This window comes from Sarcophilus harrisii, chromosome 6, assembly GCF_902635505.1.
Source record: "Sarcophilus harrisii chromosome 6, mSarHar1.11, whole genome shotgun sequence".
NCBI lineage: Eukaryota > Metazoa > Chordata > Mammalia > Dasyuromorphia > Dasyuridae > Sarcophilus > Sarcophilus harrisii.
The window spans coordinates 185,088,937-185,116,448 of NC_045431.1; the positions used below are offsets into that span (position 1 = coordinate 185,088,937).

The 27,512-nt window shown below is 36.6% G+C and overlaps 1 protein-coding gene across 2 annotated transcripts in view; it reads right to left on the reverse strand.

The window, feature by feature from the left end:
* The window catches only part of DOK7 (docking protein 7), a 119,746-nt gene that overhangs the window by 2,494 nt on the left and 89,740 nt on the right, over positions 1–27,512 (reverse strand). Inside the window, exons 8-9 of one of the 2 annotated variants that reach the window (XM_031943772.1) lie at positions 18,214–18,256; positions 871–987 (exon numbers count right to left, since the gene is read on the reverse strand). In XM_031943772.1, coding sequence (XP_031799632.1) covers positions 871–987; positions 18,214–18,256 — 160 coding nt within the window. Of the gene's footprint in view, positions 1–870; positions 988–18,213; positions 18,257–27,512 lie in introns of those variants that run through there. The other variant, XM_031943773.1, reaches the window with a different exon arrangement.

Genomic DNA, 27,512 nt, shown 5'->3' on the forward strand with positions numbered 1-27,512 from the left:
TCTCTGCTTGTATTTTTTTAAAATTCTTTCCAATCCTTTCTACTTCCTCTTTTTGCTTGTATTTTGAAAAATAAAAAGATTCTATTATATTTAAAAAGTCTCATCTTCCTGAATTCAAATCAGACCTCAGACACTTAATAGCTGTGTGACTCCGGGCAAACTGCTTCATCCTCAGTGTGCCTCAGTATCTTCATCTGTAAAATGAGCTGGAGAAGACATCACTCTAGTATGTTTGCCAAAAAAAAGCCTACATGGGGCATGACTGAAATAAGTGAACAACAACAACAAAAGGTATACTTAAGTTAGCTTCTTTATATGAATTACTTTATTGGGAAACTCCCTGCTAAATTTACTGAGTGTTTGGAAATCACACTGGATCTGAAACAGAAAAAATGGAGGACAGAACTGAATTCCCAGCTCTGAAAACTCTGAGATGGATGAACATACTACCAAAGAAGATTCTTCCTTCTCTTTTTCTTCTGGAGATGTAAGGAAACTCATCTTTTAGAAATGACTTGAGGGAATGCTTCCCAGAGGCAGGGGTATGGAACAAAGAAGGCATCGTCTGTACAATCCAATTTTCATTTGAGAAGGCAAAGAGGGGAATGATTTGCCTGAGTTCAGATGACTAACAAATTGCAAAACTGTGCTCTTTTAGCCTTATGCACTTTCTGTTCCAGTCTAGGGAACCTGATTTCTCCCTGTAAGCATCTGGGAAATTGGGGAAACATCTTAGAATTGGGTGGTATGGGGATATCATGGAAACCAATAGATAGAGATGGCAAACATGCCCAAGTGGGAACTCTCCCCAAATGTGTTAAAAGCCAAGTGTACTCGGAGAAGGGCAGCACTGTTGACATCCATCTTTACCTCTTATTCCTGGGCTGGGTTCCTGAAGCTCCAGTTCCATGTAGTGAAGCTGCTTCTTTGAAGTGGGACTGACGGGAATATTCACATAGGTAGGAGTTTCACTGCGTGATCTTTCTCCTGTAAAGAGTGGGCAAAGAGGAAGACAAGAAATAAATGGATGGATAAATGCAAAACATCATGATGAGAGAATTTCAGAAGAAGAACATTATCCACTGGGGGATTGGAGAAAACCTTTTGTAGGTAGTTGCCTTTGGACTGAGTCTTGAAAAGGACTGCAAGATGGAGATGGAGAGGAAAACATTCCTGTCTGTGCAAAGGCATGCAGAAGAGATACAGTCCTGAGGAGAACAAACAGCAAGTAGAAATTGCCAGTCTGGCTGGAATGGAGGGATGTGTAAAGAAAAGTGATGTGTAATCAGCCTGGAATGATAAGCTGAAACAGATAGGATAAGTGCCAAACAGGGAATCCTAGAGGCAAAGGGGAGCTTTTGGTGCTTATTGAGCAAGGGAGTGATAGAATCAGATCTGTGTTCTAGGAACACCCCATCTGACAGCTTTATGGAAGATGGATCACAGAAGCAAGAGGCTGGACACAGGGAGAGCAATTAGGGGTCAGTCAATAATTCACATGAGAGGTGATAAGTGAATGCACCAGGGTGGAGGCTATATGAATGGAGGGGAGCAGTATGTGGGAGATGCAGGGGATGGAGAATCATCAGAATCTGACAGCTGATTGAATGAGAGAGGGGAAGAAGGAAGGGAAAGAGGGAAGAAAAAGTCAAGAATGATTCCTAAATTTTGAACTTGAGTGACTGAAAGGATGCTGGTATACTCAATAGAAGTTAGAAAGTAAAGACAAGGGACAGATCAAGGAAGGGAGATAAATAGGTCTATTTTGGATACCTATGGGACTATTACAATATAGCCTCCTGAATTAGTATTTCTACTTCCAGTCTCTCTCATCTCCAAATCAAAATAATCTCCCTCAAACTCAGATCTGCACTTGAATCTTCTGTGGCTCTCTGAGAATAAAATACAAACTCTTCAATTTGGCCTTCAAAGCCCTCTGAAAAAGAAATTAAACAAGCTATTAATTCCCTAAGAAAAAATCCCCAAGGCCAAATGGATTTACATGAGAATTTGCATTTGGAAAAAATAGGGAAAGGAGTCCTACCAAATTCCTTTTATGACACAGATATGATGTTTATACCTAAACCAGGTAGGGTCAAAACAGAGAAAGAAAATTACAGACCACTTTCCCTAATGAATATTGATGCAAAAATCTTAAATAAAATATTAGCAAGGAGATTACAGCAAGCTATCCCCAGAATAATATACCATAACTAAGTAGGATTTATACCAGGAATACAGGACTGGTTCAATATTAGGAAAACTATTAGCATAATTGACTATATCAATAAGCAAACTAAAAAACCATGTGATTATCTCAATGGATACAGAAAAAGCCCTCTGAAATCTGATTTCAACCTACCTCATTTTTAGACTCCTCCCCCTCTATCTGCTCCATATTCCAGCCAAACTGACCTTCTGGCTACCCCGGGACTCATCATTCCATCTGCCACCTCTGCATCTTTGCCCAGGATGTCCACATGCCTGAAATGCATTCCTGACTTCACTCTGCCTCATACTACCATTTTGCTTCTTTTCAGGCCCAGGTCATGGCCCATCTTCTATGTGTGAAATCTGTCTGATTCAGTTGTTAAATAATGTCTCCTCAAATTATCTTGTTTTTGCTTACTTGGGTATCTATTGTATCCTCTTTCCCCCTTCCCTGATCCCTATAATGTCTAAGTGCCTTGAATCTATCAATCAACATTTATTAAGCATCTGCTATTTGCCAGACACTGTGCTAAGTGCTGAGGATACAAAAAGAAGCAAGATAGTTCCAGCCCTCAAGGAGTTTACAATCCAGAGAGTCTTTTGACAACTATTTTGGTTTTGATTTATATCTCTCGAACTCAGTCTTCCCTCCTTCCTTCCCTCCTTTTTCTCTTCTTCTTCCTCTCCCTTCTCCTTTCTCTATGTCCACATGAAGAGTCATAGCTTTACATGTGTGTGCTCTTTTCAAAAGAATATAAATTTTGATCACTTATTACTTTGCAAGATATCTTAGGGTTTGGCGGCTAGATTTTTTTTCTTCCCTATTTATTCTATCATTTTTAAAAATTGGGACAATTAATTATTTTATCTTATATAGTTTTTATTTATAGTTTTTTGAAATATAACTCTGAAAAATCAGGTTTTGCAAAATAAAAAGCTTTAATCTAAAAAAAAAGTAATAAATGTTTACTAAATGAAGGATGAACCAGAATCCAACATCACTTCCATGACATAAAGAGGCTTCTTAAACTAGTTCTTAGCCCCTTCTGGGGTCTTGTAACTGAATATGGGAGGTCATGAAATTATGATTTATTATCAGTAAACTATTTGTATACCTATGTTATATCTCCGTATGCCTGGAATCATGTACAAATTTCTCAGGCAAAAAAAAAGGGATTGTGAGTAGAAAAAGTTTAAAAAGCTCTGCTTTAGAGGACTTTATGGAGGTACCTCTCATCTAGAATATGATAAAATTGCCTAATATGATAAAAATGCATTTCTTAAAATGATATTAATAATAATAACAATAATTTACCCTTAAAATAATAATATAATTATTATCTCACTGTGTCCTCAGTCCAGCCCTGGGAGGTAGAACTATCTATTACCCAATCTATTTAACCAGTACATCCTTCCTAAAACTTCTATGTGAGTAGTTTGAAGAAGTACTCATCTTGGGTCTTAAGATTGGGAATTTATGGAGCACTTTTTGTCCTAAGATCACAAAGCTTTGTCATATACATCATCTCATTCAGGATGAGTCTGCCAGACTAAAAGTGCTGCTTTTAAAATATGTTCTGTATCGGGCATAGGGTCCTCTCAATAGCTATTATAAATTGTGAGAGGATGGATCATAAGTTTGATGGATCATGACAGTTCAAACAATTCCTACCAAAAAAACTACTTGATTCCATGGAGGGTCTATATGTATGTATGCATATGTGCACACACACATATATGCATGTACATATATACATCCATATATATATATATATAGTATATAGGTGTGTGTGTATGTATATATTATGTGTGTGTTTGTATATATATATATATATATATATATATATATATAATATACATATACATGTATGTATCCCAATGACCTTTTTCCCAGCCTAAGAAGCAAAAGCAGAATAGAGTAAAAAAACTTCTGAAATCTTGGGCTCCTCAGTCCCAACCACCCTCAAATACCTACATCTGTTATTTTCATCAGCCTCTCCAATTACTGAGGCTCTTGATAATGGCTCTGACACTCCACTAATGCTTTCTGAATCGACAAAGAAAGATTAAATTCTTTATAATAGAATTATGGTGTTGAATGTATTTGCTGCATGTGAAAATCACTCATCTCTGCTGATGTTACTTGGTAACTTATTAGGAAAAGGTAGGATTTTGTGTAAAATAATAATAATAACCACAATAAATAATAAGGTTCCATTAAGCTCTTCCATTCTAGATTCCATTACTTTAATAATTAATTAATTAATTTTAAAGCACTAACATTTTTTGTCCTATGGTTCTTTCTACCACAGAATATTTTGTTTTATGTTTTGAGGTCCTTTGGGCTCTGTGGCCTAGGGACCTGTCCTCCTCTGATAGTCTATTAATTTAGGCAAAACTCTGAATGTTCAATTACTAGAATACCTCAAGGGAATTTATTGTACTTTATTACTTATTTTCTTCTTTTCTCAATCTAAGACAAAGTATTAAAAAAAAAACCCACTGATCACAAAGCAAGAAGATCCTGTGGCAGACAAAGAACCAGTCCCTATTAAATGTCTGTCAATTAAGTTCTGTCTCCAGCCCCTTAATTTGCTGTTATTTAATTACAGCCATTTCTTCCTTGATCCAGGTCCTCCCCTGACCTTATTTTTCTAACTCTATTATTCAGGTCCACAGTTAGATTCATCTGTGAGCCCCCTAGCACAGTAGGGCAATACTAGAGTGAGACAGCACTCCCAATAGAAAGGAACAAAAAAATACTAACTTGGGATAGTATTACAAACCCATGCCGCCTTCCTTAATCCCATGTTGGGAAAGAATCTCATTACCTACCATCTTTTTTCTTCCCCTGATGTCCAGCCAAGTAACTGATATGTTATATAGACCTCAAACTGGAATCAGTCAGCCTCTTTCCCCATCAAAGTTAGTAAATGCCCTAATAGTAAAGATCAGATGTTTCTGAGTCTACTGCGTGATCCCTATGACTCTCCTCACCCAAATTAATGTTCCCAATGGATATTAACTCTCACCTTCATCTTGCTTTGCCTATAAAAACTGGAGTTTTCCCTTTGTTTGTATGGAGAAGCACAGAGGTGAAATGGGTTGGAGCCAGGTGAGCCAGACTTAAAGTCCATCTCTGCTACCAATCATCCCAAAAATGAGAGCTGTTGCTTTGTCTATTGAAACAAGTTTTAGGATTGATGTAGATAAAAAAGAATAACATTTTAAGACCCAGGACCCCAAACTCTCCTAATTCTTTGGGCTGATTAAGCTCATCCAGTACAACAAATGTTATTGTTGTACTTATTTTTCCAAATTGTGTCTATCTTCATGACCCCATTTGGGCTTTTCTTGGCAAAGATATTGGAGTAGTTTGCTACTTCTTTCTCCAGTTCATTTTACATATGAGGAAACTGAGGTAAACAGAGTTAAGTGACTTGCCCAGGCTCACATAGGCTGGATTTGAACCCAGGGCTTCCTGACCTCAGATCTGGCACTCTATCCAGTGCACCACCTAGATGTGGATGTACTTGACATAGCATCACATATTATTATATTGTGACTTCTCTGTTTGTTCTTATCCTCTTACTCAAATGTAAGATCCATTGAAGGTTTACAAAGCTAGTCGACAAACCAACAAACAAGGCAACTACAAAGCTAGTCTATAAACCAATGAACAAGGCAACTACAAAGCTGATCTATAAATCAATGAACAAGGCAACTACAAAGCTGATCTATAAATCAACAAACAAGGCAACTACAAAACTGATCTATAAATCAATGAACAAGGCAACTACAAAACTGGTCTGCAAACCAACAAACAAAGCAACTACAAAGCTAGTCTATAAACCAATGAACAAGGCAACTACAAAGCTGATGTATAAATCAATGAACAAGGCAACTACAAAGTTGATCTATAAATCAATGAACAAGGCAATTACAAAGCTGATCTATAAATCAATGAACAAGGCAACTACAAAACTGGTCTACAAACCAACAAACAAGGCAACTACAAAGCTAGTCTATAAACCAATGAACAAGGCAACTACAAAGCTGATCTATAAATCAATGAACAAGGCAACTATAAAGCTAATCTATAAATCAATGAACAAGGCAACCACAAAGCTAATCTACAAACCAACAAACAAGGCACCTGCAAAACCAGTCTACAAACCAATAAATAAGTCAAGTGCAAAACCAGTCTACAAACCAATAAATAAGTCAAGTGCAAAACCAGTCTACAAACCAACAAACAAGGCAACTACAAAGCTGTTCTACAAACCAATAAATAAGTCAAGTGCAAAACCAGTCTACAAACCAACAAACAAGGCAACTATAAAGCAGGTCTACACACCAATGAACAAGGCAACTATAAAACCGATTTACAAACCAATGAATAAGGCAACTGTTTTGTTCCATATTGAGTGAAATTTTTGAGCCTGAGATTATAGTAGGTTTGGGACTGAGAAGGAGGAAAACTATTTGGAAGTTTTCATTTTGATTTCAGCAACCTGATATGACTCTGAACTAGGACCAAGTTGAAGTGTTTAAGAAATATGATCCCCTGTCAAATGGTTAAAGCTTTCTGAGAGCCTGGCCTGAACAACTTAGCACTTAATGACATAATGTTTTGTTTCCCTCAGGAGACTCTCAACCTCAGTTATTTATTCATCTGTAAAATGCCAGACTAAAACTAAATGCTCTCCAAAGTTTTTGCCAGTTCTAAAGCCTGTGATCCAAAATGGTTATCTTATATGAGAGCCCAGCTATATGAAATCTTCATGCAAGCTTTCTATACATGAATCAAGGGCATCCTCATTGAAAAGAACAGCATGATTTGTTGAATAGGGAATCAGCTGAGATCTGGTTAAAATCCTACCCTCTAAGAGTACCCCCAAGCAAGTTATTTCCCCTGTCCCCCACCCTCATTCTCTTCATTTGAACAATAAATTGTACCAAATATTAATTGTGCTAAATGGCATCTAAGCTACTTTGAGCTTGCAATCTTTAATTTACAGTACTTTCAAAATGCAAGTCATCATTGGTAACCTGATAGGAATAGTTTTCAGTCACCATCCATCTCTCCATTGAGATATATGTATATTTATGTATATATGTGTGTGTGTATATACATACTTACAATTTTCCTGGACTATATATATTTACTTACATATAGTACATATGCATATATATAGCATGTATATCTACATTTATATATGTATGCATATAGATATATACATGTTGATAATTCTGAACTTAGAGCCCATGATTTACTTCTTTATGGCAGCAACAAGAGAATAAGAAGTTATATGGGTATGGGTATATGCATATTTATTTGGGAAGGGGCTAGGATAAAAGGTTTTAGAAGTATATATGAACAGTTCAGGTTTGGGACTTCTGTGATATTTATTGTACAAAGATGGTGTGGTTTTTTATTCTTTGACATCTAGTTCAAATAATATCCTTCTTATTTTCCAAGCAAGGATCAGGTTTATCGCTCTCAATCCCAGTCAAAGCACCAAGTGCTGATATAGGATTTCAGTAAATCCTTCAGCATTTGTAGTACATGAGATCAATTACTGAAAAAGAAAATGCCAGTCTCAGGCAGACACACTGGGGAAACTAAGATTGAGACTTTGCCAGGAATGACAGCCATGGAAACTGTGCCGAGGGCCAAGCTCAAGGCCTGTTACTCACTTCTCATCAGGCAGCAGGAGGAAATGGCAGACCAAGCCAGGATGCAAGGAATAACTTAGCTGTCCTATTAGTACAGCAGGAGAAACATAAGAATTCACCTTCTGAACACCAGGGGAAACCATAGTCTCCAGAAAGCTGGCCCAGCCCACCAGTGACCTCCTCCAGAGACAAGCCTAGAAGGCTATATCAGCAAGGCAGAAGCTAAGCAGGTCCTGGGCTTCCACAAAAGCTTTCAAAGGCTTTCTGTATTTTTTTGCATTTGTTCAACAAAGACAAAAGATTGTGTCTGTCATCCAAGGACCAGCCTGGCTAAGTGGATCCCTTAGGAGGCAGTGAGTTTCCTGTCCCTTGAAGTCTTCAAGCAAAAACTGGATGAGTAAGTGCACTTGTTGGAGCTGTAGAAGGGGTTCAGCCCTTTCTAGCTATGTGATCATGGGCAAATCACTTAATCTCTCTGAACTTCAGTTTTCTAATCTGTAAAATGAAGATAATAATATTTACCATACAGGTTTGTGGGAAGAAAAGTGCTTTGTAAAACTTTGTAGAAGCTCTCTAAAGAATCAAATTAATATGAGATCTAGAAAAGATGGCCTTTATTTCCTCATTTGACAAAGGAGGTAACTGAGAGTCACAGAGATAAAGTGACTTGCCTAAATTCATTCCATGAGTTAAAAGCCAGAGGCAATACTAGAAACCAGATACTCTGATTACTAGGCTAAGGAATACTATATCACTCTGGGATGGCTAAAAATTATAAAAAGAAAGAGAGGGAAGAAGGAAAAAGGAAGGAAGGGGGAGGGAGGGAGGAGTCTTAAACAGTTATGTACCCAATATTTCCATTCCCTCCTCAGTATGTCTTGCAAGTATGTCTCCAGTCTTATTACTATTCTAAAACGATATCCTCAAAAGTTATCCACTAATAACTTCCTAAATGCCAAATCCAAAGACATTTTTCCCAGTCCTCATTTTCTGTGATCCCTCTATTACATTTCACATTATGAACCATCCCTTTATATTTAAAACTATTTCCAATTGTTCTTTCTCTATATTTTTTCATTCCTCATACTTTTCCCAACTTCTTACTGTAGGTGTTTTCCAACATCACTCTCTATATTCTTTCCCATCAAATATATGTATGTATGGGGGTGTGTGTATATATATCCAAAATCTTTATCACTAGTACTGAACTTTCAGTTGCAAGTCCACATCTCCAATTGCTCAGAAAGTTTCAAAACTGTGTTAATTATTTTCTCCCTTTTTGGTTTTCCTGGTTTTTTTTGCATTTGTCCCTCTAGATTTTACCATTTCTAAATTTAACTGTCATCTGTGATTAGAAACTTGGGATTCTCTCTGAAAACTTTCCTCAACATCTTCTTGTTGTGAGTATTAAGTAAGATAAGTACATATACATATATGTATGCATTTGTATATATCATACTTTAGAAGTACCATATATAAATATTTACTATTAGTATTAATTATTATACAATCAATTACCAAATTGTCATTTCTGTCTTTGAAATCTGTCTCCTCTTCCTAAAATGTTAAGAAGCTGTGCAACTACTGATTAAAGAAATGCAAATTAAAACAACTCTGAGGCACCATCTCACACCTATCAGATTGTCTAATATGACAAAAAAGGAAAATGATGAAAGTTGGAGAAGATGTGAGAAAACTGGAACACTAATATATTGCTGGTGGAGTTGTGAACTGATCTGGAAAGCATTTGGAACTGTGCCCAAAGGGCTACAAAATTGTGCATACCCTTTGATCCAGCAGTATCACTTTTGAATCTGTATCTCAAAGAGATAATAAAAAGGGAAAAGAACCTACATGTACAAAAATCTTTATAGCAGCTCTTCTGGTGGTGGCAAAGAACCCATCAGCTGGAGAATGGCTGAATAAGTTGTGATAACTGAATATAATGGAATACTATTGTGCTGTAAGAAATGAAGATCAGGCAAATTTCAGAGAAAACTAGAAAGATTTACCTGATGCTGAGAGAAGTGAGCAGAACTAGGAGAATATTACACAATAACAGCAACATTATCCATCGATCAACTTTAACAAACTTAGCTCTTCTCAAATAATCAATGATCCAAGACAATTTCAAAAGACTCATGATGGAAAATTCTATCCATATCCAGAGATAGAACTATGGAGTCTGAATGCAGATCAATGCATACTATTTTCACATTATCTGTTTCTTTCTCATGGTTTTTCCCTTTTGTTCTGCTTCTTTTTTCACAACATGATATGTTAAATATGATTAATATGATTGTACACGTATAACCTATATCAGGCACTTTCTGTCTTGGAGAGGGGGGTGGAAAGAAAGAGGGAGAAAAATTTGGATCTCAAAATCTCATAAAAGTGAATGTTGAAAACTATCTTTACATGAAATTGTAAATAAAATAAAATACTATCAAGTGGGAGGGGGGAGGAAGCTGTGCAAGATAAAAACCAGTTTGTAGAAAGCAACTCAAGTCATCTCAAGAATATTTAAGAGTATTAAACAGAATGAGGAAAACAAAAACACTTACAAAGACTACCATGACATATTTTTGCCAAAAGAGACATCACAGTCCTAGATATGTTTATATAGGAGACAGAAATGTCACAAAAGAGAGCAAAGATGGAAAAACACTGGACTAAATCAAATTCATATAGAAAAGATCCATGCTAAAGGAGACACAGTTGTAAGTGTCCTAAAGGAGGGAAAGATATCAAAGATATAAAAAGGATCTTGATCATTATTAATACAAAAAAAATGGCAACAGGCACTTTGCTCAGTGGGAAGCATTGTCTCATTGAAGGCAAAAGTTTTAGGTACTCCAAGTGATCCTTCCGGCATAGCCACAGCCTAAGATAACACAATGAATATAAATAATGTAAGATTGAAACTGGACTGCCAGTATTCACCATTGCTTGTTCCTTTTCTTGAATTGGTTGTACTAGGGATTCCTAAAGCAGCTAGTTTGAGTATAGGTTGATCTGGACAGCCGAGAAAGTCCCTTCCAATTTGGAGATTTTATGATTTTGTGATACTCATCTCTCCTTTCTTTTTATTTTTTATTTATGTTCTCCCTCCTTGTAGGGCCTATTGATCATAAAATCACTTCATAAAATCAAAATCTTCCTATTGATCGGTCCCCATTCCCTCCTCATGTTTACTAGGAAGATTCTTGTATTCATTCATTACAAGGGATCTAGGACATTTCTCTTATTTCAAAAAAAAAAAAAAAAAAAAAAAGAGATAAGTATAGTTTGCTGTTATGTATTTGCAGGCAATCTGTGCTTGACTCCTAGAAATGAATGCAGAGCCAAACTGGCTTTCTTACAGTTCTTCCCACATGGAATTCCATCACTCATCCCTATGGCTTTGTACTAATATCCCTTGCCTGGAATGTACTTCCTCCTAACCTCAGCCTCTTAGAAACTCTAGTTTCATTCAACTATCATGTCAGGAACCACCCTCTACGTCAGTGGTTCTCAAAGGGTGCTCCAGAGAATCCTGGAAGTCTCTGAAACCCTTTCAAAGAGTCTACAAATTCAAAATTAATTTTCATTTCTAATAAAGTAAATATCTATCAATATAACCCATATAAACAAAAACTCTTTGGACAGATCTTCAGTAATTTTAAGAGACTAAAGATACCGAGAACAAAAGTTTGAGAACCACTGCTCTGTGTGAATCATTTCCTGCTAGTTCCTTCCTCCCAAAATTATCTATTTTGAATCTATTTCACCAGGCTACATCATAAGCTCTTTAAGGATAGAGAATGTTTTGCTTTTGAATTTGTATCACCAGCACCTAGCAAGTGCCTGACACACAGTAAGCACTTAATGAATGGGGTTCATATAATCTTAGAATCTCAAATCTATAAGGACCTTTCAGAGATTCTCCACATGTGAAATATGTCCCTGCAATACTTTTACTGCTGAGACAACCTGATTAAGATAATTGAAAAACATTTAAGAAAATAAATAAAAATGCAATAGAACATAGAACAATAGAACATGTTAATATGTGGTTTTCTAAGTCAATATAGGTTCTTCAGGGATGTTTATATATGGTTTAATAGCCCCTGTTTTTGCATTTGACACCACAGCCTAGAATAACAAATACCTGAAGCATAAATCCTTGCTAAATTACTTCAAAAAACAATGATACAATATATTAAATTTTGCAAAACAATTTCCCACAAAGCAAATAGTTCAAGTATCACTATCATTCTCATTTTATAGATGAAGAAGCTGATGGTCAAGGGACATGTCTCACAACTAGTAATTGTTAGAGCTAGGGCTTAAAGCTAGATTTCCTGATTTTATCCAATGCCCTTGAAAAAAAATCATTCAGCCTTTCCTTACAAATTGGCAATGATGGGGAACTCAATACCTACAAGAAACTCATTTTACGGCTGGACAGATCTAATTGTTAGGAAGTTTTTTTCTTCTTCAAGCTAAAACCAGCCTTCTATAACTTTTCTGTTTTATTCCTACTTATACATTCCAAGGCCAAATCAAACAAGTCTCTTTTCAACATAACAGTCCTTCCAGTTTTTACAGACCCTTATCATTCCTTCCTAAATTTACTCTGTACCAGACTAAACATTCATAGATCTAACTACCTTATCCTTAAATGATATGACTCTTGGACAAGTGAATTTCCCCTCTCCACTCTAGCCACATAAAATAATTTCCAATATCACACAGCAAATTAATGGTAGAGTTAAGACTAGAAGTGAGGGTCTGATTCAATTCACTCCCCTTATCTGTGCCTCCTTAAAACAAGGATAGATAATTATGCATGCATTACCCACTTCACTGGGCTGTTGGGAGGAAAGTGTTTTTTAAATGGTAAAGCAGAATAGAAATAGGAGCTGTGGTAATTTTTGTTATTAATTCAATTCAACAAGCATTCATTAAGCAGTGAACAAAGCACTGTGCCCACCATTGGGCTCCCGTTTGATGTCTCCCTGACTACACCACACTAATTTTGTCTTTGGAGGAGTCCAGGCCCATTACACCCCCAAAGGCAAATAAATATTTTCATGCATTAAAAATTCACTGAAATTCACAGTAAAAAAAAAAAAAAAAAAAAGAAAGAAAAAAAAAGTGCTGGAAGAAAGGACATCTTGTTATTTCCAAACAGCCGCTTTCTAATGGGATTAGCAAATTGGGAAGACAGAAGAGCAAGCCTCAGGCTTCTCTTCTGATTGATTTTGCATTCCTAATCTCCCCAAGAACCCCATAGTTCCTCAGCTTACATACAGATGACTGTCTAATAAGATTCTTCCCTCCTGCCAAGAGCATTGTAAGAGATGAGCAATCTTCATCACTCACACACTAGCTTTCTCTCTCTTTTTTCAGCCAGTGCAAACCCAATTCCAGACATTCAAGACCTGAAGCCAGACTTTAATACTCAGAGGATTTTCAAACTAGAACAAACAAAACAAATCAAGCAATTATAAACTACCTACTATGTACTAGACACTATGCTAATGATTAGAGATTAAAAAATACAAAGAATGAATCAGAGTTTGTTGTACAAGATATTATACTGAAAATGTCAGAGCTAGAAGGGTTGTAAGAAAAGGAAGACATAGAATGTTAGAACTAAAAAACACTTTGGAAAATAGAAAGTTGAATCAAATAGAATCAGATGCTGGAGCTCAAGGTTGCTTTAGAGATCTACTCCAAGCCCCTCATTTTATAGACAAGGACACTGAATGAAGCCTAGAGATGGGAATTGGTTGCCATGGTTCCAATGCAAATAAAGTCAATATTAAGTTAAAATGTAAAAGCTCAGGTCTCCTGACTACTGGGTGAGACTGTTTCAAACCATACTGAATGTGAAAGAAGTATAGGATTCCCTTTCCCACTTTACCAGGTGGGAATGCTCCTCATCCCTGTCTCCCTATATTGTTCAATAAAAAAGAAGCTATTTATGATCTGAGAGCTGATTATATTAAATTGAATCTAAGCACTAAATTGGTCATCACATAGCTGCATTTATAATGTGATTAATGATATCCATTGTATTGGTATCCATTATCACTTGACAAAATGAAAAGGAAATCCACAGAATACTAAAATGCCCATTTGTTTTTCTTGTGTTCAATTTTTACCCACTCATATGTGGCAGTTTGCTTGAGCTACTAGCCCTTAGGTGATCTTATTACCTATGGGATTTCTGAGTGGGCTTATTTAGCTTCCCTACCTCGTCACTACTTGGGATTCAAAACAGGAACCTCAGGAGCAATATTTTAGAGCTAGAAGTCAATTTTTTTAAATTTTATACATGAAGAAAATATGACTATACCCATATCATCAATATATGTCATCAATATTTATAAGTATATATATATATCATCAATATTTATAAGTATATGTAATTATAAATATGGTGCTTACAAGTATGAATATATTTCTTATATGTATATATGTCTATGTTTAATTTGTCATCCATATGTGAGTATACCTTATAGGTTTATATAAACATATAAGTGTTAATATGCATATACATGTATAGCTATATATACACAATAAATCCATAAAAGGAACCTTTGGAGGGGGAGGCACCAGATGGCAGTTGTGATGGAATCAAAAAAGTCCTTTCACACAAGCTTGAGCCTTGACTCCAAAACGCAGCCAAGGGTCGAGTATTTTCTACATTTAGGAGATAGTAATTCACAGGCACGGGGACAGCAGATGGAGTGTCATGTGTGAGGAACAGCATGAAGTTCATTTTGGACCACAGAGTGATTGAAGGAGATTATACAAAATAGTGAGCCACTGGAGTTCGCTGAGTAGGGGAGGTGATGTGGCCATACCTGTGGAGGTTGTGTGGAGGTTGGGTTGGAATGGGGAGTTACATGAAGCATGAAAACCAATTAGAAGCCTATTAGAGTAGTTCAGGTGAGAAGTGATAAGGTCCTTAATGAGGATGTTGGGCTGTGTAAGTGAAAAGAAAGAGACACATGCAAGGGATGCTGTGGAGGGAGAAACAAGATGATTTCGCAGATGACTGGATATTGGGGGTGGAGAGGAAATTAGAGCGAGGAGTTAAGGATGACACTAAAGGAGAGGGACTAGAAGAATGAGGGTGGGCTCCACATTAAGCATTTTGGGAGGAAAAAGTGTGTTCTGTTTTTGACATGTTGAATTTGTTATGCTTACAGGACATCTGGTTCAAAACATCCAACACATTTTCTGTGTGTGGGACTAAACTGATCATCAACAAAAATAATCATTAAATCCAAAGGAGCTGATATAGTCGCCAAAGAAAAATATAGACAGAAAAGAAAGATCCCAGGGAAAAAAAGAGCCTTGAAACATAGTGACATGGATGATGATTAAGCAAAAGAATCTGAAGAATCAGATAGAGGAAGAACCAAGAGGAAGGAATAGCATGCAGACCCAGAGAGGAGAGACTATCCAGGAGGAGAGGGCTTCAACACTGTCAAATGCTGTTGAGAGATTTAATACTAAAACTCCATGTAATATTAATAATAATGGTGATAGTTTATACTCGTGTCATACTTCTATGGTTACAAAAAGGGTTTTGCAGACATTATCTCATTTTATAGATTTTTAGAGAATAGAAGACAGGAGATGAAAAGATGATAATTCTCTCCAAATATCTGAAGGGTTGCCATGTTCTGCTTGACCCCAGGGGTCAGAACTAGAAATAATGGATAGACATCAACAATAAAGAAGATTCTGGCTTGATATAAATAAAAATTCTCTGATAATTAGCAATTGTGCTATTTAACCTTCACAAGCAACAGACCCATAAATTGTATTTTCTTAGTGGATGAGCAGAAGATCTTGTACATACCAAATGTGTAATAAATGTTTCTTGATTTATTGATTAAAGCAATTAAAAATGAAATGGACTGCTTCATGGTAAATTTCCAATCCAGGAAGTCTCCAAGTAGAAGACCATTAATCAAGGATATTCTATAGGGTATTCCTGAAATAGGCAGCAGTAGATATCTGATTTCCTTAAAATCTTATAATTCTTAAGATCCTCACAGCCCTCTAAGGGTAGACACTGTAAATAACATTATATCCAGTTTATAAAAACCCAAGGTTCTGAGGAAGGAATCCAATTTTATTATCCCCACACAATTTCACTTGATTTTGAGAGGTCTTAGAGACTACCACAGACTAGACAGTCTGAGTCAATGATGCTATAAGCAATAAAGCTTCATTGTGAACACATTTTATCTCACACAAAGAAGGTACCTAACTTGAATCACTGGGTGATGAGAAAGGGGATATGAGAAGAAGGAAAAGGAAGATGGAACAAGGAACCATCAGGATCACATTTCTCTGTAGGACAAGGATACAATGAGATTTCCAGAGAGACTAGATATATCGCAACTTTAGATAATGAGGGAAGGTATGTAAAATGTTCTTGACGCTAAGGCAAGAAAAGGAATATAGGAATGAAGATTACTACATTCAAGGTATTATTCCAAGTCCTAAAAAATAAAAATCCCTATTCTTAAGGAGCTCATGCTCTACTGGGGGAGGAAAACACTTATGGAAAGTTTCAACTCAACTCATCTAGAAAGAAAGGAGAATGAGCATCCATGTGGATCCAGTACTCAGGTTATACTAAATTTTCATCACTCTGTCTAATGTGCTGTGGGTATTGGGTTGTCCCTCATGCTAGGGCAGCTCAGAGACATAGCAAGAACCAGATGTTCTAGGGACAAGATCATAGAATCCTATATTCAGAGCTGGAAGAGCTGATTTTATAATGAGGAAACAAATCAGTCCAGAGAACTTAAGACTTGCTGAATATAGAATTTGTAGCAGAGACAGGATTCAACCCCCAAGTCCTTCTATTGCTCTTTCCACTGCAGCATGATGCTTTCTCATGTGTTTTATAGGAAGGGTTGAGATAATGCTCATATTTCTCTGATTGTTTTCCCACCCTTGATGTCCCAGGCAAAGAGACTCCCAATAGCAGGGGGGAAAGGGACATGGAAGTTTCCAAAAATGGAGCTTCCAGAGAAGGGACATAGGGAAGAAAAAGCCTATCACAGAAGGCTAACCAACCTCTCAAAAAAAGAAAGAACCAGAGGGGTTTTCAGACTACCACAGTTACTTGGTGATATAGGATCAACTACTACTGGAGCCCAGCTTTCCTGATTGCAGAGTTCTTTCTATCACACTGTCCTGCCATATCAGACTATTTCTGTCTTCCTTGAAACCACATGTCACCAAATCTTGAGTTTTCTTCTTTTTAAGCAGTCACACTTAAAATGTCCCAACATTACAATTGAGTGTCCCAACTGTGTCCCAACACTAACAGAATGAAAGACTTTAAAAAAAATCTTTAAATTCAAAAGTGGTAAACACTAATTATCCACAATCTCTTCCATATTCTGTGAATGGAGAAGGGAAAATGTGGAGTGAGTGCTAAAACAACACTGAGTCTTAGAGCCACATAAACATAGACTTGGAGCCACAGTGTCATAGAATCACAAAGTCATAGAACCTTAAAATCACAGAACTCTAAAATCTTGTCTTTGTAGTCAAGGAATCTTGGAATCATCATATCTTAAGATCTTAGATCACAGAACCATAATATCATAGAATTTTAAAAGTCATAGAATTCTAGGATCCTAGAATAAAGGTGGAAATCTTAGAATCATAATAATAAAAATTTAGAATCACGGAACTATAACTGCATTAAAGTCAAAGAATCTTAGAATCAGTCACATGGTCATGGAATTATAGTTCTGTAAGCACTAGATTGTACCCAGTACACAGTGCTTAGCACAGCAGGCATTGAAATGCTTTTAGAAAGAATAATCAAAAATGAGGGGGAAATTTTGAAGTTAAAACTAAAAGACTTAATGAATCTTAGGATCTCAAAATTAGAAACTTTGCCATCATCCACATTTTTTGCTGGCAAAAAAATGAAACCTACAGGTGAATGAAGGTGAAAGGATTCCTCCAAAGTCACCCAGCCTTGTCAATAGCATGCAGGTTTTCTGATTCCCAATTCATTGGATTTCCCACTACACCATTCCATCTCTATATGTCATCCATCTCACTCCCATCCTAGGTCTTTCTGCTCCATGCCTGGAGTCCTTTTTTGTTAAATCAAACTGGTTAAATTTCAAGTCCAGGTGTAGAAAGTAAAATTAGTGATTCTGAGTTTTGAATTTAATTTTTCTGCAAAGATAGCTCAAGTTTAAAAGTGGGTTCCTTAGCATAGCTCCCAATGGAGATAATACAAAATTCTCCTACACAAACATGCATCCACATTGTACCAACCTGAGGGTGCTGGGAAGAGTCTCAGGGGGAAAAGAGCTGCTCCCTAAATAGAAGAGAAAAGGGGAGAATGAGAGATTTCTTCACTAGTATCAGTCTCTGAAATTTCAAAACCCATAAGCTTAAACCCTGGAAATCCTGCATCCCTGATGTCTACTAGAGAGCCAGAGCTTCTTGTCCTAGCTCTTGAAATAAGTCATCAATTTACTGACTGATCTCTTGCACCAAGGCTGGTTTTTATTCCTGCTTCCTTCCGGAAGAAAGTGAGAAAACCTTCCTTCAATCTTTGGATGGGAAGCTAGTACAAACTTCCTTAAAGCCATCTGATAGGGGTACCTAGGACTTGCCATGTCACTTTTCATGGAGAGAAGGTGGCCTTCTAAAGCTGTACAGGAGGGTGTATAAGCCCATGTAAAGAATCATGGGGCAACACTGCTGGAAGGGACAATAAAGCATAGAACTTTAGAGATTGAAGACCTTTAAATATGTAGGACAACTAGATGGCACTGTGGATAGAGCACCAGGCCTGAAGACCCATCTTCCTGAGTTCAAATCTGGAATCAGACATTTATTAGCCATTTCATCCTGGGCAAGCACTTAACTCATCTTTGCTTCAGTTTCTTTATCAGTAAAATGGGCTGGAGAAGGAAATGGCAAACTACTCAGTATCTTTGCCAAGAAAACTCCAAAATGGCGCCATGAAGAGTTAGATTTAACTGAAAAATAACCGAACAACAATTCTATGTCTCTAAATGTAGAAAATAGGAGGGAACATAGAAGTGAGAGGAAATCTTAAATAAATAAATATATATTTCTAAACTCCTTTTATAAAGGAAAAAAATGAAACCTAGTAAAGGAGAGTGTATTATTATTCCCTGGAGTCACATTGAGAGTTAATGGCAGAGTTGGGACTCTAACTGATTCTAACTGGTCTGACTGATTCTCTCCACTCTGTGAAATGTGCTTGGGATGCAGAAAGACATAAATGTTTCAAAAGCACCTTAATGGCTTAAGATTTTTTTAATCATAGGTTGCCTATGTGGTTTTTCATTAGTCATAAAGCATCACCAACCACTTTAAGAAAGATCAAGACCTGATACAAACACATTGAGGGGCTAAATAACAATTCTGCTTTCCGGTGGCTTCTGCTTCTAGACTGAATTCCCATGTTCAATTACCATACTTAAAGGTAGGGGAAAAGAAGGTACTTTTCAACTCTAGTGGAAAGTGATGAAAATTACATTAAAAGAACTTCTGGAATGAATTGAACTTTTTCAGAAATAAATAATAAAAAGTGGGTCTTAAGTGAGGTATAGGAATAGAAATTCAGCAGTCCAGAGGCAGGAAGGCTAATCCTAGAATTCAAGGTATTCTAGGGTAGTGTTATAGATTAACAAACATAATTGGAAGGAACTTCAGAAGTCTTCTAGTTCATCCACTGCTCAACACACCCATATCCCAAATGGTTATCCAGTCTCTGCTTGAAGAACTCCAGGACTGGGGAGTTCACTATCTCCTGAGACAAGACTTCTGGATAGCTCCTCTTGGGAGAAAGTTCTTTTCCTCACAAGAAGCCAACATCTGCCCCTGCCCTCTGCAATTTCCCCCATTGTTCCTATTACTGCCTTCTAGATCTAAATAGAATAAGTTTTAACAGCTTTTCCAAATTGCAGTCCACATTATAAAAATGTCAATTAACTTGTAGCTCCTATTGAACATGGCAACTAGAATGGAAAAGGAAAAACGCATTTATATAGCACCTACTATGGGCCAGATATCCTGTTAGTGCTTTACAAATATTATTTCATTTGACCAGATTCCAGGCCAGTAAATGTCAGAGACTAAATATGAACTCGGGTCTCCCAGACTCCAGCCCTAATGTTTATCCACTGAACCACCTAGATTCCTCAGCTTACTGATGATGACGACTGGAACAGTACAGAGCCTTGGAAATAAGTTATATAATAACGATCACCTAAGGAGAACCTCTTTAAATATTTGTAGGGCTGCCACATAGAAGGATCAGACTGGTTCTCTCTGCCCCTTCAGACAATAGAATGATTAGCAAAGTATAAAAAGGCCAAGGGACAAATTTAGGTTTGAGATAAGAAGACATATTGAAACAATTCAAACTCCCCCAAAATGCAATGGAGCTATCTTTGCAGGCTTTTTAGCAGAGACAGGGTGATTTTTTTGCTATCTATGTTCTATTTGAAGGGAATTCTCTTCCAGATGTGGTTTGGGAGTTCCACTTTGATTCTCAAATTGTAATTCTGTGGTATATTTGAAGTTAAGTATCTCATCTTCCCTAATCCTCTTTTCCAAGTTTTACACCCTTACAAAGGATACTCAGTAAGGAATCAGAGAATAATGGACTATTCTAATAGAAAAAGCAATAATGAGTCAGAAGACTTGGCTTTGAGTCTCACTATATCTGTCTCTAAGTACCACAATATCCATGCAGCATCTCCTACATCCATCCAGAACCTGCAGATTTCTGAGCTCAGCATTTAGGAAAATATACATTGAGATCAAATAGATTAGAATTAGAATGAAAAATAGATCTATGATCCTCAGGGCCATCGTGGAGCTAATGTCTATAGGGAGATGAACTACAAATAGCTAGGTAACACATGAATCCACTAATCCACTAACATTACCAAGGCTACACAAAATTAAACAAGTTCACTGGCCATTTTGCCAACGTTTAAACAGATTTACACACAGTCATCCCTAACTAGCCTTCATTCCCTTGCCTACCAGAGCTCCCTTGTCTCCAATTTTTCAGGATGCAGCTAAAGGGTCTATTTTTCCCCAATAAGCTTTCTCATGAAGGAACTTCACTTCATTCTGAATATATACATTTTAATTTCATTTATTGATTTTGATAATTTTGTCCCTGGTCTTTTATTTCCCCCTCCTACTGCTGTGTATTTTTGCTAGGTCACTCCTATCCTTATAACTCATTCCCTCTCATTTTTACTTGCTAAAATTCATCTTTTGAAAGAATCCATAGAATTCAAGTGCTATCTCTATAAATTTATCCCTGCTTTCCAACCCCTTCCCAAGTGAAAGTGGTCTCCATCTCTTAAACTTTTTCCCATCATATGTCATCTGAAGCTCTCCTTTGTTCCTGGCACATTACACCTTGTGTTGTGTGCAATGTCAAGTACAAGTTTAATGACCCTTAGTAGACCATAAACTCCTTGAGGACAAGGATTGTGTCTTTGAATCTCCAGCCCCAGCAAAGAACCCTAAAATTTCAGGCACATATTGCAGGCTTACTGAACTGATTGATTTACATAACTGGCTCCTCCATTCCTCACCTCAGGATCCATCACTTTTGATGAAACTAGCAGAGAATAAAGCTGCTCCAAATTGCTGAGACGTGCCAGTGTGTATGAGTGATGTAATAGAGAATGAGGAAATGATTTAAATTCTCTTGTACCTTATGATTCCATCTGGATTTCTATGACAAAGACCTTGTCATTTGTGGCTTAAATTTAAGCCTAAACATGGTAGAGAACTACTTTGTAAATCAATCCAACCTGCACTTGAAAATTTCTCTAGAGGAACTCAACTTGAGTTCATCCAGTCCATTTTGTGAAATCTCTAATTATTAGAAAGTTTTCCCTTCTATCAAATCAAAATCTGCCTTTCTGAATTCTGACAGATTCTTCTAATTCTGTACTCTGGTTCCAGGTCAGATAATGCTAATCCTTCTCTCCTTCAGGCCAAACATACTCAAACCCATCAACCAATTCTTCTGTGACTTGTCTGATAGCAATTGTTTCTGTTTTCCCTTCCTAGATTGTCTTTTTTTTCTAACTCCATAAAAGGATCATTCTCTGCCTCATTTCTTACCTAGCCTTAATCTTTGATTGTGCATTGCCTCAGTAAAACTGAAGTCTTTAAAAAGACCTTCCTTTAAAAAGTCAAAGTCTCCCATTGTATCTAGGGCCATCTCTAATTATCCTGCTCTATTTCTGGCCACTGGATGCAGATGGCTCTGAAGGAGAAAGTGAGGAAGGTGACCTTGCACAACCCTCCCTCACTTAAATATAATGCATATGCATCTCATGCACTTCCCTGATGTCATTATGGTCCTATTTGAGAAGGAAAGACAAACAACAATATGTGACACGTTCAGTCTTTTCACAATCCTCTTTGTGAACATCCTCCAGTTTGTCAATGTCCATAGATAGATAGATATGAATATATATATAGAGAGAGAGAGAGAAAGAGAAAGAGAGAGAGAGAGAGAGAGAGAGAGAGAGAGAGAGAGAGAGAGAGAGAACACTTAAGACAGTACTACATATCTTCACTCTCCATGTCAGAGGACAGACAGATAAGCCATATGATAGAATAATTTGTCTGGGAAGAACCTCCTCTACCCAATTACTGCCTGAACCAGATTAAAACTTCATTAAGAAATATCTAAAAAATAAACTAAAATACAGTAACATATAGATAGGAGAGAGAATAAGTATTTATAAAGTACTTATTATGTGTCAGGTACTATACCAAATACCTTACAAATATTATCTCATTTGATCCTTACAACAACCCTGAGAAGTAGGTGCTGTTACTATCACTATTTTAGATTTGAAGAAACTAAGGTAAACAGAGGCTATGTGACTTGCCCATGATCACTTAGTATCTGAGACTGAATTTGAATTTGTATGCCCAGAAACTTCTACCCACTGCACCACCTGTAGCTGTCTCAATAGTATTATATTTTAAAACAAAGTCATTAATATGAAAATATGTTTGCATGCTTGCACATGTATAATCCATATCAAATTGCTTACTCTTATAATGAAAGGGGAGGGGAGAGAAGAAGGGATAGAATTTGGAATCCAAATTTTTATTAAATGCATGTTAAAAAAAATTTTACATATAATTGGGGGAAAATAAACATATTAAATAAACAATTTTATAAAAAAAAAAAACACCTAAGTCAAAATGAGATTAAAAAGGATCTTTAAGTATCGTTTAGTGGCCCCAATTCTGAGTTCAACACCATTGCTCTAGAATCAAGTTGTCATATTAATCTGACCTCTAATGTTTCTATTATTGTCCTTTTTTCTGATAATTTCATTTTTTATTTCTTTGACTCTTTAGCAATTCATGTACATTCTCCCAAGATTTTTTGACTTGTTCTTTTTTGTCAAGTCTTATGGTGCAATAATTTGCTACAATACTAACATATGACAATTTCTTGCTAATAGTCAATGGACACCTACTTTTCCATAAGCTAAAGAGGAGATTCTTGCCTCACAGGCAACCTGAGTCACAGGTTAGGTAGCCTTAATCACTGAATGAGTGTGGCAGCAGTCAAACAGAGACCTATGGAAAATTAGCTTAAAAAGACCAAAGTGTCCCATTTCATCCAGAGTCATTTCCAGTCTCTTGATCTCTATCTATCTGGCCATTGGACTCCAGTGGCTCTGGAGGGGAAAGTAAGGCAGGTGACCTTATACAGCTTTCCAATTCACTTGCATGTTGTGGTCCTTTCTTAGAACAAAAGACAAACAACAACAACTTTTATCATAAAAGTTCTACTGTAAATATATTTGTATAAATGGGACCTTCCTTTGTGTCTTTGGCTTCTTTGGGGGTATATGTTTATTATTAATCTGATGCTAATGTTAATCTAATATGATCTGTGTTGATCATTAATCTAATACAATATAAATAAATTTAATTAATTTTCTTAAATAATCCCAAATTGGCTCTAGAATAAAAATATCAATTCCCACCTCTATCAGTTATGTCTCAGAGTACCTAACTCCTCTAATTTATTCTTTCTAGCTGATCTGTAACTTACCTATTCTGTGGAGATACACCTCTATATCTCTTCTTCCTGTTGATCCTCACTCAAACACCTTCCACCATGTATGCCCTCTTAGATTTCTGAATTTCCTGAGCTAAGCCCATCTTCTTCACAGAATCATAGAATTACTTGTTGGATGCTGAGGGCATCAATCCAACCTCCTCAATATTTATATAAGGATATTGAAGATTAAGGAACTCAACATAGTCTCCATGTAAACCCAAGTCTTCTGACTTTCAATTTCATACTTCCCACTACCTTATACAGCCTACATTCAGAACATATGTGATTCCTTTTTTCATATTCTGTTCCTTCCAGAGCCAAATTCCAGTCCTGAGTCCCATCTAAAGTCTCTACTACCAAGGAGTATCTTATAAATTCCTTAAAAGCACAATTGTACATAAGAGCCTTGTTCTGATTACAAAGAGCAGCTAGATGTTATAGTAGAGAGTCCAAGTCAAAAGTCAAGAAGATCTGAGTTCAAATATAGCTTCAGACACTTACTAGCATCATGATTCTGAACATCTTACACTTGTGAGTACAATAATCCAGAGAAGGAAATGGCAAATCAAAATCTTTGCCAAGAAAACCTCAATGGAGTGAGTCATGAAGTCAGATGCAACTAAAAGAAATGAACAAAGAAACTGATTTCAAGGTCAGCGCTCTAATACTACAGCCTCCATGTGATTTTCTATCTCAAGAAAGAATGAATCTACAATGAATGAACTATTGAGATGGAAAGAGAGTGTACATTCCAGGTATGGGATCTTCCCTGTGCAAAGGAAATAAGAGAATTCTGTGTTCCAGCAACAGCAAGCAGCAGAGGAGAAAGGATAAACATTTATATAGTTCCTACTATGCATCAGGTGCTGAAATAGGTGCTTTTTACAAATATTATTTCATTTGATTCTCAAAACAACCCAAAATGAAGTGCTATTATTATATCCGTTTTACAGCTGAGTTCAGATTTGAATTTAGGTCTGACTCTGAGACCAGGTTATAAACACTACTCCAACTAGTATGCCAGTGAGAACCATAGAATTCATGAAGAAGAAGAATGTATAATATTTCTAGAAATATAAACAAGAGGCAGGTTTTGAAGGCCTTTAAAAGTCAAAGGATTTTTATTTTATCCAACAGATAAAAAAAGACCTGCTGGAACATCTCAAGGAGAAAATGGCATCATCATACCTTTGTTTCAAGAATATCAATCTGATAGCTGAATTGAGGACAGATGGAATAGAGGAGAATGTAGAGGCTGGTCATCACAATAGACTAGGTGAGAAGCAATGAGGTTCAAGAATGAAATGGTAAATAGAGAGAAATGGGTAGATAGAACACTTAATGTGTTGGGTGGATTTGAGGGGTTGGGGAAAAGAAATAGTCCAAGATCTCTACAAGGGCTGATTGACAAGAAGGATGGTGTTTTCACCAGAAATATATAGAGAGATTTAGAAAAATCAGAAGATTTGGGGGGAGATGAGACGGGGATTATCAGTTCTTTTTGGACATGTTGAGTTTATGATTTTCCTTGTTTCAAGCCCACCGGTTTTTCTCTTCCTTCAAGGCTTAGCTCTCATATTTCCATGGTGCCCCGAAGTAGGAAGCCATCAGATTTTCCTATGCTTCTTTATCTGGATCTCTCCTCTGACTGCTTCAATTCAATTCAATTCAATTCAATTCAGTTACTTCCTTTAGAGCTGGGACTATGTTGTATGTTTTATATGTTTTAGGGTTTTTTGCTTCTTTGTTTGTTTTTTTACTTTTGGTCTTTATAACTGTACCTGAAGGCATACAGTGGATGTTTAGTAAATGTTTGTTGAATTTAACAGACATTTATTAAATGCCAATTATGTGCAAAACACCTTTTTTGCCCTACCCTGAGTCACAGTCACATGTATGCATGTAATGTCTCAACTCCACCACCACCTCAGCTCTACTCTCCTGGAGACTATAAGCTACTTGAATGTGGGTTGATATGTAGAACATAATTCAAAGTAGAAAGAGAAGGGTATTCTCCTGAGGTTTTCATTGTTTAATTTTCAGGCAGCTTAGGGAAGTGTTTGGTAGTCACTGCTCAAAGCAGAAACCCTGGCATTTTTTTTTACCAGTACTAGTTCCCTTTTTAAAATCTGGATATCGTCAGGGCTTGCAACATCTAATGAACACTCATAGAAATCTCATGATTTTATATTTAAATATGATGCTTGGCCATCTGGCCTATTCAGAACCAGCCATTTCTTGGAGATGATTTCCAGGTTGGCTTTTGACTTCAATTCTTATTAGCAAAACATTGGTTCAGACAATTTTCATGTAATTCATTCACTCATTCCTACTCCCCCTTCCCATGTTTTCATTTCTTTCTTATAATTTTAAAGTACTTAACACTTTTCCTATGCATTTGCCATATTTTAACTTGTATAACATTAATTTCTGTATATGTAATCTTATGCAGTTTAAATTGTACTCTCAGCAAGGACATCTTTTATGTTTATCTTTCATATTTCCTCCTGTATAGCCTTGGTTCATAAAAGATCCACAATAAATATTGTGAAATTTAATTGAATCACTAGAGAACATGCATTAAGCTCATGCATTCTTAGTTATAAATAATAAATAACGAGCATTTATTGAAATTAAGTAATAAACAATGTAAAGGCAAAAACTTTTGAATGTCTGCCTCTTGTGTCCCACTGTGGTATGAAGAAGGATACTGGGTTTTCCAACAGTAGCTTCCCAAATTCATCCACATTCTAAAAGAGAGGGAGGCTCTACTGAGAAGTCCAGTGACAGGCTGTATATCTATCATTTGAGGCCCATCTTAGCTCAGTATAGAAGGGCAATCACCAGAGAAGTGATCATTAGCTGGCAAAATTTTTTTGTCCTCTTTAGTTAAAAGAAGACCACTTGGAAAGCTACAGAGGAAAGTCATTATTCCTTTCTCTCTTTGCTGGTTCAGTTCCTTGAAATTCTTTTAAAGCCCATCTCAAATGCTACTTCCTCCAAGAAGCCGAACCCAATCCACTGCTTAATCCACCTGCATCTTCCTTAAATACCCATCTAATAATTTGTTTGCATTTCTCTAATACCTAATGTGGAGATTATATTCATTTGTATAATATTAATAATAGTTCACATTTATACAGGGCCTTAAAGCACTTTTCTCACAGCAGCCATTAGAGCGAGAATCAATCTCCATTTTGTAAATGAAGAAAAAAATTAGAGAAATTATGGGATTTTACTCATGATCAGAGATACAAAAGGTCATTATTGGGATTCTTCTTAATAGACTATAAATTTCATGAGAGTAGTCACCCTATCTTGTCTTTCCCAGGATTTATGGAAGCTGCTGGTTGCATAGTAGATAGGAATATGGGCCTGGAGTCAGGAAGACCTGAATTCAAATCCTGCCTCAGATAATTGTCTGCTGTGTGACCTTGGGTAAGTGATTTAATTCTGCCTCAAT